This window comes from Hipposideros armiger, unplaced genomic scaffold (genome assembly GCF_001890085.2).
Source record: "Hipposideros armiger isolate ML-2016 unplaced genomic scaffold, ASM189008v1 scaffold_10, whole genome shotgun sequence".
Taxonomy (NCBI): Eukaryota; Metazoa; Chordata; class Mammalia; order Chiroptera; family Hipposideridae; genus Hipposideros; species Hipposideros armiger.
In genome coordinates this window covers 8,791,140-8,809,544 of record NW_017731360.1, presented here as the reverse complement: position 1 = coordinate 8,809,544, position 18,405 = coordinate 8,791,140, and the positions used below count along the sequence as shown (strand labels likewise).

The window sequence follows — 18,405 nt, the reverse complement described above, 5'->3', positions numbered from 1 at the left end:
GATGTAGTCCCATATGTTCATTTTTTCTTTTACTTCCCTAGCCCGCGGGGATGTATCAGTAAAAATATTGCTCAGGGTAATGTCTGCAAATTTAGACCATATATTTTCTTCTATGAGTTTTATGGTCTCAGGTCTTATATTTAAGTCTTTAATCCATTTTGAGTTTGTTCTTGTATATGGCGTAAGGAGGTCAGACCTGCTTATCCAGCTATCTATTGAAATGTTCCACTTATATTTCAAAAGATACTTTAAATGTATATCTATGTAAATATGTCATAATTTATTTATTCTACTGTTGATGGACATTTGGGTTGTTTCCAGTTCTTTGGTATCTTTTTTCTTCTTCATGAAAATTTATTTCTTTTCCTATATTTCCTATTTCAGTAAATAGTACCACATTCACCCAGCTGCCCAAGCCAGCAACTTGGGAATTATCCTTTCCCATTATACCTTACCAACTCTCAGTCACAAATCATGACTATTGTAGCTGCTAAATATCTTTCTTCTCTGTCCCATAGACTTTATCCCATCAGGCTCTTTTGATTATCAATATCAGTATAATTTGTTTAGTACAAGCTGTGTGCTTTTTTATTAGTTTCAGGTGTGCAAAACAACATCACTGTGTGTTTATTAGACATTTATATACCTCACAAAGTAATAACCCCAATAAGTCTATTACCCATCTTACATTGTACATAGTTGTTACAATTTTATTGACTATACTCCCTATGCTGTACTTTATATCTCTGTGATTATTTTTTTATACTTGACATTCAATATTATATTAGTTTCAGGTATACAGTGTATTGGTTAGACATTTATATAATTTATGAAGTGATTCCCTCCAATGTATAGTACCTATCTGACATTACACATAGTCATTACAATATTATTGGCTGTATTCCCCATATTGTACTTTACATCCCATGACTATTTTGTAACTACCAATTTGTACTTCTTAATCCCTTTACCTTTCTCACCCAACCCCGTAGCCCCCTCTCCCATCTAGTAACCATAAGTTTGTTCTCTGTATCTATGAGTCTCTTTCTGTTTTGTGTGTTCATTTATTCTGTTCTTTAGACTCCACATATAAGTGAGATCATACAGTATTTATCTTTCTCTGTCTGACTTATTTCACTTAGCATAATACCCTCTAGGTCCATCCATGTTGTTGTATATATGCTTTCTATATATAAAATAGTTTAATCCACAATAACTGTGAGGAACGTAGTTTTATCCCAATTTTATATATGAGAAAATTGAGACTCAGAAAGATTGTCTTATATAAGTTTACTCAGCTAGTAAGTGGTGGGGAAGTTGAGGCAGGATTAGAACACAAGACTGCCTAACTTCAAAACCAGTACCCATAACTATTATTCTCTTCTGGACCAAAATTGTAATTCTTAACAGCAACCTCTTTTTTGGTCTCCCTGTCTGTAGTCATGCTTCCTCAAATTCATGCCACTCTATTTTAAATCCTTCAATAGCTCCCCCTTGCTTAGAACTTGATAAAGTCTAAGTTTCTTAGCATGGAATACTTTGTCCTCCATGATCTGGCCCTTCCTGTTCTTTTCCATTTTACACCTCTCCTCCTTACCTCTGTGCTCCAGGTATGTTGAGCTACGTGCAGTAACTCACATGTATCACATTCTCTCATACCCTGTGCCTGTCTAATTACTTCCTCTTCTTTTTAGCCTGGCTCACTCTTATTGATTCTTCAAGCCTTGATTTTGATCTCCCAAACATTCTTTTGAAAAACATGTCCCAACTGCCTCTTATCCCCAATCCATTTTGGTGCGCGTCCCCTGTGCTCCAAGAGCACTCTATGCTCTGTCATGGCACTATCACACATTTCTATTATAGTAACTATCACCCCTAGAACAAACAGATTGTTCACTGTTCACCTCTTCCATTAGACTGACAGCTCCTTGAAGACAAGTGCCATTTTTAAATCCTTTTTTGTAACTGTGGTGCCTTGCACATGGAGGCATTCCTTTAATATTTGTTGGCTAAATAAAATGCTGTGAATTGGATAATTTAAATTGAGCATAAAAGTATCCATTCTTGTGCACATTGAATTTTATTATATTTTGATTTGGGAGTCTAGGTACTGAAGCAGTAATAATTTGTTGTATAGGGTAGCTTATACCTTGGGGTCCCGTGTGATTGACACAAATCTGGGGTTGCCCTCTCTGTGTCAGATTGGTGGGAATTCTAGCCCCAAAGTCATAGAATGGCTTATGGAATCCCTGTAAGAAACTTGGCAGCTTCAGGTAACCTTGGGAGGCTTCTCTTAAAAATAATGGAAAATATGGAGTTGCCTCACTGTGGTGAGAGATGTTCACTCCAAAGTGGTAGGAAGCAGTCCTTTGTTACGAGTTCTGGCGCACACGGTCTAAACCATGGTTCTCAGAGGCTCCATTCCACAAAACTTTTAAGTTGGTGCCTTTAAAACCTTCCCTTGCCTTTGGACCTACAACAACTTAATGAGAGATGAAGGAGGAACACCCAGGTTACCCCCTTTGCTTAGTTTTAGACTAGAGAACAATTTTATGTTGTGGTATTTTTTAACATATGTTTCTTCATCATCTGTATTAATTGCCGAAGCAGGGGAGATAAAAGGAAAGTAGTCCTCACTCTTGTCCTTGTTGTCTGTTGTAGTGACTTCTCTTCATATCACAGTTAAAGCGGTATGTAATCAAATGTAAGGTTGTGTTGTTCAAGCCCATTCCTTGGGAAGGACAAATGGGATGGTCACCTGTGCTTTGCCCTTGTTGGTAGAGGGCGAAGAGGGAACACCTTACTCCTCTTGTCTAAATACCAATAAAATTTAATTTTCAACCTTGGAGGAGGGAGTGGGGAGGGGCTGGGGGGAGGCGTGAGGGGTTTCTGGGGTGCTGGCTGTTATATGTTCCCTTTGAGAATGTATTGATCTCTGTGCTTATGTTTTATGTATTTCTGTATGTATCTTATGTCAATAAGACACATTTCCCAAGGAGCCGATGAAAGATGTTAATGGCGAGGCTCTTTTCAAGTTGCCATTATTTTGTGTGGTCCACCACGGGTTGAGGAGTTCTGCCCCAGGGGTGTGCAGACTCTACATGGGGTGGGGAGCAGTGAAGGCAGCGGTTAGTGTGGGCAAGAGTAGTCAGGGAAGACCAAATAGTCATTCGTTCAGTAAACGTGAGCTGAGCACGAACCAGGTACCAAATGCTGTGCTGACATAGAAAAGCTGAACAAGACCAGAGGTCAGAGTTGGAGGGAAAAATAAGATCGGAGTGATGTCTAATCTCTCTGCTAGTCCTTAAAGTATAGTAAAAATAACAAATGCTTATTTAGAATTTTTTATTTACTAAGAGCTTTCTTTACATATATTATTGACATATAGCTTTATATATATTTATTTAATCTTCACAATAACTATGAGATACACACTGCGACTAACATCTCATTTTATAGATGAGGAAACTGAGGTAGAGAGATGCTAGGAAATAGTGGAGCTTGGATTCAAGCCTGGCCGTCTGGCTCCCTATTTCTCTGCTCAAAATTACTATGCTCTGTGGAATCAATGCAAAGCATATCAGACGTGTGGGTTGACTTGGAGGCACTATTTGAAGATGATCTGAAATCCTGCTTCTGGTACTCTCCTGTTTATGTTTTGGAGCTCTGCGTGAATGCCTTTTCTTCTTTTTACAGACATGGCTGGACTCTGCGAAAGAAATAAAAAAGCAGGTTCGTGGTAAGTGAATATTGCCTTTTTATAGTTCTTTCTTTTAGTAGGTTAGAGGCCTTGCAACCATTTTCTGGCTGTGAGTCACTTTAGAATCTTGACTCTAGCAGATGGCTTTGAAATTGAGATAAAGCCTCCCCCTGGAAGGCGGAGATTTCGTAATAGAAAGATACAGCAGTGGTGGACACTGTTGAGATGTAGGTCAGATCTTGATTTTTTTTTTTTTTTTACAACTAGGCAAAGTTAGGAAAGATAGGAGCAGTTGAGAGAAACAGAAGGTGGAAAAGAACAAAGATGAGAAGAGAAAATGATATGGTAGTCAGTTCTTAAAAGGGTAGTGATTGAAACTATAGTAGCCGTCAATTAGGAGTTTGCTGCCTGATTCTATTCCTTTTAAATTGTTCTGGACTATTGCGTTCTAACCTTCTCCATGTTTTCCTCTCTATTTCTTTATGTCCCTTTTCTACAGTCCTCTTCCAAACTGAAGTATAACAATAGAAGAATGAGAATTCCTTGCCAATGACCCTTTTGACATTGTGGCTTTCTCCTAGCCTCAAACCCTCTAGAATATATTACTGCTGCATGCCCTGCTCCAACTAAAGTCCAGGGATAAATATTTCTAGGTCAAAAAGTATAGATTAGTATTTTCTAGCCCTAGGCCCAAAGGGCTAGCTAAAGTGTAGAGACTCAACCTCTCCACCCTCATTTATGACTATACATCTTTATAGTTTAGTTTCTTTTAAGGAAACTTCTAGGAACTGCAATAGATGTTATTTGTCATGATTAATTCATTTTAACTATCACCTGAAAACAAATTTTATTTTTCACTTATTTCTTAAAAGAAAACACTTCTATTATGGTGAAATGTTTCCTTTAGACACTATTTGTAATTTATATTTCTTAAGACAGAAAAAAACCAAAATCCTCCTTTGGACTGGCAACTCTCCCTATTTGCTCCCTGCCCATAAAATCTTGTTTTAAAATGCAAGTCAGCAAAAAAAAAATATTCAGAATATTTGAGACATGACAAGAAAAATAGAGCTCCCTAGCCCCTGTCAGTGAAAATACTTTTAATATTCAATATTACTCAGGAAAAAATTATTTGGGAACAAAAGTTAAAAGTGTTTATGATGAGTAAAGAATATCTAGTAGATTATCTTCCTGATTCTCTCTCTCTCTCTCTCTCTCTCTCTCTCTCTCTCTCTCTCTCTATATATATATATATATATATATATATATAACTTGCTAAGTATCCTGTTTTTAAAAATTTACAACATAGTAAAAACCCTTCCTTCAACAAAGGAATGAAACACTGTGTCCCTGACACAAACTTTGATAGGGAATCAAAATGTAAACAATTCATTAAGCCAGAGAGAAGATTGACGTTTATCTATTGCAAAGGCTTTGGTTTTTTAAAAATGTTTTTTATTGTGCAAGTAATATATAGCCATTGTGAAAATTTTAAACATTATGGAAATATATCATAGAGAAAGTAAAAGGCTCCTAAATTCTGTCCACCAGATTTAATCATTGTTAAATTGGTATAATATGTAAGATTTTTTTCTAGGCATATTATATATAGGTTTTGCCTTTCAAAAATACAATTATACTACACATTGTTATGTATTATGTATTTTATTATATATGTATTACATATGCTATATGTAGTTTTTTACATTAATTTTTAAAATAGGTGATATAAATGTATAATATAAAATTAAAAGATACAGATGAATATAGTACAAGGTACATCTCCCTCTACCTCTGTCTCTGAACTAATTTCTTATGTTTTTTCCAGAGATGTTCCGAGTTGTATCTAGACACATGCACACATGTGTGCACATGTATTTTAACATAAATATATATTTACATGTGTTTTAATATAAACATGCATTCAACATGTACATATTTTTGTATGTATATTTTAATATAAATAATTTTAATATATATTTTATATATGTTTAATATAGATATGAAACCAATCTTTTAAAACATAATTTGGAGGACTCTTCATATCAACATATATAATTTTATTTCATTCCATTAAAATTATTTTAAATGATTATATAGTTGTAGCATAATATATTTAGCCAGTCTTATTGATGGATATTTTGAGTTAATCTCTTTTACCTCCTTGGTTAAATTTACTCCTAGGTTTTGTGGGGTTTTTATTGTTTTTTTTCCCATTCAGTAGGCTGTCTTTTCATTTTGTTGATGGTTTTCTTTGCTGTGCAAAACTTTTTAGTTTGATGTAGTCTCATTTGTTTATTTTTTCTTTTGTCATAAAACAATTCTAACCTCCACCATGAGTGTTATATTCTGATTTTTTTCTTTTGTGTTCTGTTTCATTTTTTTAAATGCTGATTTTGACCCACTAAGTGGATTTCATAATGGCTCATGATCCACAGTTTAAACACTGACTTAGGGTATATACCTGGAATTGCTAAATTATAGGGTATGTTTAATTTTAGTTTTTCTAGATATTGCCAAATTGTTCTCCTTTAAATTGATTGTAACAATTTATATCCTCACTAATGGTATATGAGAGCTCCTGGTTTCCTGTAGTCTCAGAGGCAGGAATTTTTTTCAATTATTAATTTAGAGGAAAAAATTGGACATAATTTCAGACTTAACAGAAAATTTGAAAGAATAGAACAAAGAATTCCTGGATACCCTCCACCCAGATTCCTCAAATGTTAATATTTTGTTATGTTTGCTTTATCTTCCTTCCCTTCATCTACACACACACACACACACACACACACACACACACACACACACACACACACAGAGAAACACACACACGGGTCCTTTTTTTCTGAAACATTTAAGAGTAAGTTGCATCATAGCAGCACCATTTACAATAGCCAAAAGGGGAAAACAACTCAAATGCCTATCAAAGGATAAACAAAATATGATATAGCCATACAATGGAATATTATTCAGCCTTAAAAAGGAATGAGGCACTGATAACTGCTAAGCACAGATGAAACTCAAAAATATTCTATTAAATGAAAGAAGCCAGACATAAAAGGCCACATATTATATGATGCCACTTATCTGAAATATCCAGACTAGGTAGATCCCTAGAAACAAAGCCGATTAGAGGTTGCCAGAAGCTGGGGTTGCTGAGGGAGTGAGTGCTTAATGGATACAGAGTCTCCTTTGTGGGTGATGAAAATGTTTGAAACTAGATAGAGGTGATGGTTTTACAACGTTGTGAATGTACTCAATGCCACTGAATTGTACAATGAAAAGCCTACTGAATTGTAGGCTTTAAAACGGCTAGTATATGAATTTCACCTCAAAAAAACGCAGAGTAAGTTGTAGTTATGAACTTTAGTTTGCATATCCTAAAAACTAAGAATTGATTTCTTAATATATGGTTTCTTACATAACTATAATACAGTTATAAAAGCCGGAAATTAACACTGAAACAGTACTCTAACCTATAGACTTTGTCAGTTGTCCTAATAATATCCTTCATAGAAAAGAAAGTCCAAGGTGATACTTGCAGTTAGTGGTCAAATCTCTTTAGTTTTCCCTTTTTTAGAACAGTTCTTTAAAGTATTTCATAACATTGATAGTTTTGAAGAGCCCAGACCGATTATTTTATAAATGGTCATTCTGATATTTGTTTGATGTTTCCTTGTAGTACATGAATCTTCAGGTTATACACTTTTCGCAGGAATGTCATTGAAGTGTTGCTGATTTAGAGGCAAAAATTTTAACGTTAAAAAATTTGAGAGCTTTCTAGCCACCATTTTTTAAATTTCACTAAACGTTCTCTATAAGGTATTATTAACTATATGTATCATATTCTAGAAATGGTCGCTGACTGAAGCTTAACTTTAATATTTTTTTGTATTTCAACTGATTAACCCTTTGAACATCTCTATTGCATTTAACCCTGACCTTGTATGCAATGAAATTAGATAACTTCTTTAAATGTATGCCAAACTTGTATCTTTTGCATGGAAAAGAATAGGAACTGAAAGTTTGGGTTCCTCTTCTTACAATTGCTGTTAACAAAAGTAAAAGAGTTAATTTGGGGGACATCTCTAGATGTGATTATTGTTAACTCAGTTAAACTATCTTATTTTGGGTTAAATGGAGAGGAAAAATACAACTGGAATACAGAGGTTTTTGTTTGTTTTGTTTTTCATGTTTTCATTTGATTAGGCCTAGTAACTTGAGGTCACGGGGGATCTGGATTAATGAATAAATAAATAATTTTAATATACTAGAACCTGTTATCCTTCTTTTGTCCAATTCTTTCTAAAAAAATTTTTTTTGTGTGTGCGAAGCTGTAGCATTCTCGTATAACCTTCACAACAGTTCTGTGAGATCAATTACTGTATTTCATTCATTCATTCAATAAGTATTTCTTCAGCATCCATGTGTGACATGCCAAGCTCTGTTTCAGGCATTAGGGATATACATCAAATAAGACAGAAAAAAACTCTTGTCCTTAGGTATTTGCAATTTAGTGGGAGGAGACAAAGATTATCCTTTAAAAAAATTATATATATACCTGTGTGTGTGTGTGTGTGTGTGTGTGTGTGTGTGTGTTTAATCAGTAGTATATGTACAAAGTTCAAATGGTATAAAAGCATATAGTGAACCTGGTCTCCCTCTCATCCGTTTTCCCCTAGCCTCTTAGTTTCATTTCCCAGGTGTTCCCCTTCTAGTTTCCCAACCACTGTAACTGGTTTATTGTATATCCTTATAGGGATAGTCTATGTATATACAGTCATACCTTTTTTCTACCCCCAACTTTCACAGTTGCTTTCCATCTGTACTATTCTTTGCCTTGATTTTTTTCACTTAACAGTATATCTTGGAGATGTATCTTCTCTTGCTAAATAGTACATATATTTAGGTTATTTCCAGACATTTGCTATTATAAAGTTTCTTATATAATAGTGACCACATTTAAGTTATTTAGATACATTTATGGAATTGGAGTTGCTAGGTGAGATGGTATGTGTGCATTTTACGTTTTGAAAGGTATTATCAAATTATTCTCCATAGTTTTGCAGTTTACACTCACATTGGCAATAGATGAAAGTGCTTATTCCGCCCTCCAACCCTGGGTGTTATCTTTTTAGATCAGTTACTTAACACAGAGTTCAAAGGGAAACAAAACCACACTTTATAAACTATTGCTTACTTGATTTCCTTAATGTTATTCTTCCTATACAATTAAAAAATTGCCATTTTATATATGTTATGAGCATAACATAAATATGTTATATGTTATGAAATTTATGTTTAAGGTTCTTAAATGCTGAATTCACATATATTAAACATTCTTTTGCCTATCTTGTTTTTCACATTGATTTGCTCTAGCCAAATATTTTTATAGGTAGTATAGAAGTCACCTTTTTTTATGTTTGTAATGGGAGCTATAAATTAACAACAGCTAGATTCATGTGATTTTATCATATCAGAAAGTAAAACAACAGATGGTGTTTTTATCTTACAGTATTTAAACTGTAAATACTGCCTGCTCATCCCCTCCTTTTTTTGATCTAAGTTCCATTTGAAGTTTTTGGGATATAAAGCGTTAGAACTGGGTTGATGGTAGATAATTAGGATTGGTTAGATTTGAGACAACTTTGTTATATTGTCTGGAATTTGCCTTTTAGCTCTAAGGTGGGAGGAAAATATCAAACATTTCCAACAATTCTATATTAAATATTTTAATATGCTTCAAACTACATATTGATTAAGATGTTCAAACTACTTCAAATTTTAATTTGCATATTGTCATTGCCAACTGTTAGCCATAAATGTGATATTTGGAGACGAAACACCATGGACGCAAAACAGACCAATGTTTGAAATATAGATGTTTGTAGTAGGATAGTAAAGTCCAGTGGTTAAAAGCATAAGATTTGGAGTAAAAGAACCCTGGATTCATGGGCTATGCACTTTCCTAAGCCTCTGTTACTTCATATATAAAATAAATCAACAGTCGTACCTACCTCCTTGGGTTTCTGTGAGGATTAAATGAGTAAATGTACACATATATAAGAGGGCTAGCTTAGTGCCTGGCATGCAATAAGTACTGAACAAAATGGCAACTCTTAGCATTATAATCAATCATACTTACTTTTTTTTTTTAAGATTTTATTGGTGAATTGTGGGGGAAGGGAACAGTGTTGGGGAATCGGGGAAGGGGAACATTGTGTTTTTCCAGGACCCATCAGCTCCAAGTCAAATTGCCGTCAATCTTAGTTGTGGAGGGCGCAAACTCTGCTCCAAGTCCAGTTGCCGCTTTCAATCTAGTTGCGCGGGGCACAGCCCACCATCCCATGCGGGAGTGGAACCAGCAACCTTGTTGTTAAGACCACACGCTCTCACCAGCTGAGCCATCCTGCCACCTGTTGGCAGCTCAGTGGCAGCTCAGCTCAGGCGCAGCTCACTGGCCCATGTGGAAATCAAACCGGGGTGACCCTGTTGCTCAGAGCTTGCGCTCTAACCAACTGCGCCACTTGGCCAGTCCCCATACTTCCTTTTGCCTGAGATTAGGCCCTACTCTTTGGGAAGCCAACAGTCATGTTAGAAAAACCCTGAAAGATAGCACTTAACTGGAAAATTGAAAGGCATTCTCCATTTAACTTTTACTCCTAACCTCTGATTTTCATTGTAGATTAAATAAATACATGACACACTTGTATAAGTTTTAGGGTTGAACTCTTGTAGTTTTCATACTTAAAATATTTTCATTAGAGCTATAGTTTCTAAAGGCCACCTATATTACCTTTTTCTTCTCATTTCTAAAATAATCTCCTAATCTCACCCATATTAATGGAAGAATTCTTTTGGTTATATGAGATAATACAGGCATACCTTGGAGATATTGCCTATTTTGTTTCAGACCATTGCAATAAAGCAAATATCGCAATAACTGAGTCACACAAAGTCTCCCAGTGCATATAAAAGTTATGTTTACACTATAGTGTAGTGTATTGCATGTGCAATAGCATTATGTCTAAGAAAACAATATACCTTAATTAAAAGTACTTTTTTGCTAAAAAATGCTCACTATAATATGAGCCTGTTGGAAAAATGGTGCCTATAGACTTGCTGGATGCAGGGTTGCCACAAACCATCAATTTGTCAAAAAGAAAAAAAAAACAGTATCTGCAACACGCTATAAAGCGAAGTGCAATAAAATGAGGTATGCCTGTATGGAGAGATATCACAAATAAATAATGACAACACCAAAAGAGAACATTCATGGATCACTCAAATGGGGACCCGGAGTGGTATATAGATCACATTTTGAAAACCATTCCTAGAAACGTGTTGATGTATAGGATGGCTTCCTTCGTGTTATTTTGCCTATATAGCTTTAGTTCTTTGTAAAAAAAAAACCCCAAAAACTATTGTATTAAGTCAGGTTAGAAAAAATAATGAGATCTCTAATTCTACCTCTTAAGTGGTGTCTAAACAACTTCTTTTTCTTTTAAAAATAAAGATAGTATTTCATTCACAATGCATGAAAATATTAAAACCTCAAGAAAAAAGAAAAATTTGTATATTTTTAAGTATTTCTAACAATCAAAAAGTTAGGCATAAACATAAAACTCTCTTGTGTTTATTTTTACAGGTGTCCCTTGGAATTTCACATTTAATGTAAAGTTTTATCCACCTGACCCAGCACAGTTAACAGAAGATATAACCAGGTAAATAATTCATAATAGTTAAATATGTAATAAGTAATCCTCACTATCATAAGCTCTGGGAATTTCTCTTTTCAGAATTAAAGAACAATGATGAGCTACATTAAACCTAAGATAGAAAGTTTTTGATCAGGCTTACAAATAAGTGAGCCTAAAAACCTCGTGTGTTGCCTGGAGGAAATTGGCAGGGGAATTAACCTTGCTTATCACGGGTATTATGCCAAGCTGTGAACAAGGCACCTACAAATTACTCCACCTCCAAAGGGCAAGACACAAATATAGTGGCAAAATAGCTGTTTTGTTTGCTTTTTTTAATACTCCTTTTCCACCATGTCTTTGATAAGGATCAAAAAAGCTGAAGTCTCAGTGTTACTATTTCTTCCTATTTCCCTTTTGAAGTGTATGGTTAGATACATGATCATCATGAACTAAACCTCCCTCAGTAATTTTTGAGCTCGCTTAATTTATGAAATAACTCTTATACTCTTTAAAAACAGCTTACTGATTTCTGTTAAGAAAGTGGCCTTTAGAACAAGACAAACAAATAAAGAAACAAAAACTATAGACACAGACAACAGTTTAGTAGTTACCAGAGGGTAAGGGGGGAGAGGGGTGGTAGAAGAGGGCAAAGGGGGTGAAATATATGGTGATGGAAGGAGAACGGACTCTGGGTGGTGAACACACAATGTGATATATAGATGATGTATTATAGACTTGTACATTTGAAACCTATGTAGCTCTGTTGACAGTTGTCACCCCAATAAATTTTAATCATAAAAAAAAAGAAAGTGGCCTTCATTGGATTCTATATGAATATTAACAGAAAGAGAAAATGGAAAAGCAGTGTATTATAAAAAGTATTACTACATGTTTATATCCATAGCATTTTGCTTGGAGCCTTATACATAGTAGATGCTTGGCAAATGTTTGTGAAATTGAACTGTTAGTTGTTGAGAAACTGCTTTCTCCTTCTGTTTTTGCTGTCAATTATTTGATTTCAGACAAATACACATTTCTGGGCTTCAGTTTTCATCTCTCTCAAATAAGAGAATAGCCTGAGACCCTTTAAAGGTCTGATTGTTAAGTACTCTGAAATGGCTATGACATTTTTAAAAATTATTCTTTATCTAGTTATATGTAGTACATTCTTGAAGCTGAGATGCTATAGCTCTGCCTGAAAAATTATTTTGGTTATTTCTTTTTCACAGGTAATATTTGACTCTTAGAGTTGCTACTTACTTGTATTTTTCTCCATCGAGGTTTATCATATATACAATAAAACAAATCCCTAAAAGTCTTTGTTAATTATCTGCATTTTAGAGGAGCTTGTGACTTGGTTGGCATTGCTCTTTTTTAAAATATATATGTAGTGACTAAATACAGGTAGCAAAAATGATTGCTGATACATATGTTATTCAACATCTTGTGGTCAAAGCAAGGATATGATTCTAATTAATGTAGGAATTTTCAATTTAATCATATCTCCCAGCTATTTGGTAAAATAGCCTGAACAGGTCAACTCAGTCAGAACAAGTGCTAGGAGGTCAGGGTCATACGTGTGAATGTTATACCGACAGAGAGAACACATGTAGGGGCATGCAGTTCGTTTGTTGGACTGAACTGTTTTTCTGAATTCCTAACAGTTAGCACAGAGCTGGAATCAGTCTTCCAAGATGATAGTGTGTGAAAGCTATATGCAACTTAAGCCCATCTTGGAGGAAAAACACACCGAAAAATGTTCATATCCTAGTGAAAATGTATCAATAATGTCATCTTTGTATATGAAGAGCAGTATCTACACATTCGGCAAAGCAGTGTGATAGAAAAGAAAGGGCCCAATTTTAGAGCCAAACAGCCTTTATTACTATCTAACATTGAACAAGCTTACCCTTTGATGCTGACTCCTCATCTGTAATCTGGCAATGGTCCCTCCTCGCAAGTTCTTTTGTGGTTAAATGATACAATATATGTATATATGGTTCTTAGTGCGCTCAACAAAATATTAGTTTCTTTACCTTCTTCAGATTTTTCCCAACTTTCCCTCTTCTCTTTCTAAACTGCTTTCTAACTATGAGTCCAACATATGGTTTTTAAAAAAACTTTTTATAGGGAAAAATTTCAAACAATAGGAAAGAAAAAATAACAGTACAGTGAACAACCATATACCCTCTATCTAGATCGAACAGTTATTAATATTGTCTCATATGTATTTAATCACTCTTTTTTTCTCTCTCCTCCCCTTCCTCTCTCTCCCCTTTTCTTCATTTTTCTTTATATATATATTTGTTGTTGTTGTTGTTGTTGTTGCTGACATGGTAACATCTTTTCTCTTTTGGCTATAGATACTATTTATGTCTTCAGCTTCGGCAGGACATCATTGCAGGACGCCTGCCCTGTTCCTTTGCAACCTTAGCATTATTAGGCTCTTATACCATCCAGTCTGAGCTGGGAGACTATGACCCAGAACTCCATGGTGCGGATTATGTTAGTGATTTTAAACTGGCCCCAAATCAGACCAAGGAACTTGAAGAGAAGGTCATGGAACTGCATAAGTCATACAGGTAAATATGTCTCCAGGGGTTTGTTCTGTGTTTATTTTGGCAGTAAGTTTAAACCTTGACCCTGGGATTGATTTGGTGTTTGACTTAGTAGAAACTGGTGCCACAGAAGGAGTCAGCATGAGCTCAGTTCCCTCCCAATTCTTTGGGAAAATCTTTTTTTTTTTTTTTTTTTTTTTTTAGCTGAGCCATCCTGCTACCTATTGGCAGCTTAGCGGCAGCTCAGCTCGGGCCGGGCATCGAACCGCTGTTGCTCAGAGCTCAAACTCTTGAGCGAGCTCTTAACCAACTGAGCCACTCGGCCGGCCCTTGGAAAATCATTTAAACCCTCTGAATCTTGGTTTTCTCATCAGAGTAATAGGTGTTGCATTGTAGGAGAAAACGAAATGAGGTTAACATATGCAAAGCACTAAGCATAGTGTCTGGCACATAGTAGGTGTTCAATAAGTGTAGCTATTATTATTATTGTCTTAACCTTTTTTCAGATTGTTAAACTTACGCTGTGTCAAGCGCTCTGAGATCCTTAGCGCAGGGTTCTTAACTTGGGGTCTATGTACACTGATGGACTTCAAAGGGCCCACGAAACCTCTGAAGATATATTTTTTTAAGTCTTTATTGAATTCACTGCTTTTTTCCCTGGAAATAATTGGTAATGTTGGGAGGTATCGTAACACAGTGATCAGGAGCAAGAGCTTATAGTTAGACTGAGCTGGGCTGAATTCTTGGCTCTACATGGTTCTGGCCTTATGGCATTGGGTAATTCACTTAATTTCTCTGAGCCTCAGGTATTTTATATGTCTGATAGAGATCATTACCTCAGAGAAAATAGGGCGGTGGATAGGATTAGAACAGATAATGTGTGGAAAAACGTAACACAAGTGCCAGAATAATGTGTTTCTTCCTACCAATTATTCCATTGTTATTTGAGTGACTTGCTATAGCTAAATTTTACAAACTGCCTTAGGCCATTAAGGTGAATGTCTGATCTTGGCCTTGAGTTAGAACCCTGAGTTATGTTAGCATGAGTTACGTTGCAATGTTCCACTGCTGAGAAATCCAGAATGGTTTTAGCAGGCTTTACATGGTAGTAACAAGTATACTGTCTAGACTTTGAGCAATGTTATTTTCCTTAGAGTGGTTACAATAGGATTGCATGGATTGAGATGCTTCTAATAAGAGAGCTTTAACTCAAGGCATCCCAATTCTGGTTGCCTTATTGCCCCTGTAGGTTCCAGTACATCAGCTTTGAGAACCATAAGAGCTTTAAAGTCCACAACCTACATAACAATAGCCTTATAAGAATCACCCTACTTTCATGGGGTCACACTGTTTTCAAAGAGAACTGTATACTGATATCTAGGACCACTAAATATACAATTTTCAACTTGCTGATGATTGTGACTTAAGGGTGTTACATTGTCCTTAAACACTTTTATTTATATTCTGATTATGACTCTAAAAATTTATATACATACACATATATACATACAAAAATAGTGGAAGCAAACAGTCAAAATAATTTGATATGTTAGAATGTCAGAATTGTAGTGGAATGTTTATTTTCTAATAATTTAAAAAAATTTTTTATTATTGGTAGTATAATCTTTGGGCAATCAGTAAAATAGTAAACAAAATTATTTTACTGCTGCTTTGGAGCCAAACAGCAGAAAATAGTCGTGTCAGATTGTGATATATACCTTAAATCTATCTTTGATGATTCTTTTAATGGTTATTTGATCATAAGAGAATCTCAGGTTTGGGAAGACTTTCTAGACTCTCATCCAATGCTTGACTCTTCTTTGTAGCATTGTTACCCAGTCATCATAATAATTATAAGCAGTTAATTATTGTATATCTATTATTAAGTGCCAGATACTACGCTAAGCAGTTTATGTACAATATCACATTTCATCTTTATAGCTGCCTTTTAGGTGGTGGTTCTCAAAGGGATTTACAGACCCCTGGTGGTCTTCCCGATTTTTTTTGAGGGATCCATGAGGTCAAAATTATTTTCATAATAATACTAAGATGCTATTTGCCTTTTTCACTGTGTTGAAATGGGTGGAACACAAATCAAAACAGTGACACCAAACTGTATTAGTAGTCATTATATTTTTTACCAGCATGCACTTTTATTTTTCAACTTGCAATTGAAAATAAAATTAAAAGGGCCAGCTCACTTAGAAGTTTTCTTGACGAAGCAGTAAAAAGTATTAATTTTATTACATTGTAAATACATTCCTATTTAATATTGTGTGTGATTAAACGGGACGTACACATGAAGTACTTCTGCTGCACCTTCATGCTTAAGTATAACTGTTGTCTTGAAGAAAGCACCCATGTAATTCTTTTGAGTTGTGAGCTGAATTAGCCACCTTTTTTTTCTAAAAAGATTTTATTGGGGAATTGGGGGAGGGGAACAGACAAGTTGCTGTCCTTTTGTTCTTTAGTCTAGTAGTGGAGGACGTAGCTTCACTGGCCCATATTGGTATTATCATTGTGCTCTTCCTGGGTGAGGCAGTCGCTCGCCGGTCAGTGGATGGCTGCTCACAGCTGCTCCTGGCAGCTCACGAAAGCTCACGCTCACTACCGGCCAGCCCTACTGCAGCCTACGCTGTCGCTGGCGACTCATGGCAGCCCAGCTCCAGGTCGAGCTGTTGTTCACCATCTTAGCTGTACAGGGCGCAGTGTCACTGGCCCTCATGTGGGATCCGAACCAGGGCCATGCTGCTCAGAGCTGGCGTCCCAAACCAACTCTTAACCAATGCCACTCAGCCGGCCCGTAGCCACCTTTTTTATGAACACCATTTTTACTTGAAAAAAAAAAAGGACTAATTATGATTATTCAGACTTGGTTATTTGGCAGATATTTTCTCAACAATTAAGTGAGCCAGTACTTTTAGTGTTAGTGAACAACTGACAGTATTTGTTACTAATGACAAAATTCAAGCTTTCAAGTGAGAATTAGAATTTTGGAAAACTCATATTTGCCAGCATCATCTTGACAGGTTCCAAACACTTAAAGACTTTTTCTGATGAAGTTGTGATGATTTTAATGAATGTGATTTTTTTTTAATATATTGTATGATGAGATGTGTGAACATTTGGAAGACTTGCATTACTCAGTGAACCAATATTTTTCAGATATGAAATACATGATGTAAATCATGCATGGGTAAAAAAAGGTCCATTTAAAATGCACAATAGACCAATGGATTTTTTTTAATTGGGGAACAGTGTGTTTTTCCAGGACCCGTCAACTCCAAGTCAAGTAGTTGTTTCAATCTAGTTGTGGAGGGTGCAGCTCAGTGGCCCAGGTGGGGATCAAACTGGCAGCCTTGGTGTTGTGAGCACTGTACTCTTACCAGCTGAGCTAACCTGCCACCCCAGACCAATGGATTTTAATGTAACACAGTATAAAAGTTCATTGATATATTTTCAGATTTCACATTGCAACTAACCTTCAAGAAACTGCCTTTGTTGAGTTTTGGTGTAGTATCAAAGAAGAATAGTTTTAATTATCAATCCTTCCTTTTCTGTGTGAGATCAGATTTATTCATGTATTATGACAAAGTCAACATACTGCAGCAGATTGTGCAGAAGCAGATAGGAGAATCCAGCTGTCTTGTAAGCCAGACTTTAAAAAATTGTAAATATGTGAAACAGTGTCCCTTTTTTACTACATTTTGGGAAAATGTTGTTTTTTTGTACAAAATAGTTATGTTAAAATATGAGTTTATTATTTAAAGATTTAATAAAGATTTTAAATTTTTCTTAGTTTTAATTTCTAATATAGTAAATATTGATAGAAATAACCCACATAAAGAAAAGCTTTTTGGAGCCCTCAGTAATTGTTAAGAGAGTGAAGGGATACTGAGGTAAAAAAATTTGAGAGCCACTGAGTTAGGTAATAAACGAGTTGGGCTCTGGAGTCAGTCTGTCTTACTTTGAATTCAGACACCATTCCTCGTTAGCTTTATGACTCTTAGTAAGTTACTTAAGCACTCTAAGCTTCAGTTTTCTCGTCTGAAAAATGAAGGTGATAATGTGAATTTTGTGATTGTTAAATAAGAAAATTCATGTAAAGTGGTTAGCACAATGGTTAGTATGTAGGGAGGATTCAAATGTTTGCTAGAATAATAATAATTCTAATTCCTATTTTATAAGTGATGCATGTGAGTCTGGGATTAGAGAACCATTCTTTGGAATGTAGCAATTAATTTAAACCCCAAAAGGTGAATGATATTAGAGGACAGATGGATATGGTCCAGTTGATGTCTGTTTGGTGTATGGATAGAAATTGAGCAATAATGGGTCTCCATGAGTAGAAAATTTAGAGATCTGTCATCTTGGAAGTTATTTACTCCTTTTTGGGAAGGTTGATAACTCTCACAAATAGAAAGCCAAATGGAATTTTTTTTTT

General features: G+C 35.3%; 1 protein-coding gene across 22 annotated transcripts in view; it reads left to right on the top strand.

The window, feature by feature from the left end:
• EPB41 (erythrocyte membrane protein band 4.1) overlaps nucleotides 1–18,405 on the top strand; it is a 189,670-nt gene that overhangs the window by 99,522 nt on the left and 71,743 nt on the right. For all 22 annotated transcript variants that reach the window (XM_019660422.1, XM_019660270.1, XM_019660309.1 and 19 more), the window contains exons 5-7: nucleotides 3,697–3,739; nucleotides 11,352–11,427; nucleotides 13,767–13,985. In XM_019660422.1, the coding sequence (XP_019515967.1) occupies nucleotides 3,697–3,739; nucleotides 11,352–11,427; nucleotides 13,767–13,985 (338 nt within the window). The remainder of the gene's footprint in view (nucleotides 1–3,696; nucleotides 3,740–11,351; nucleotides 11,428–13,766; nucleotides 13,986–18,405) is intronic.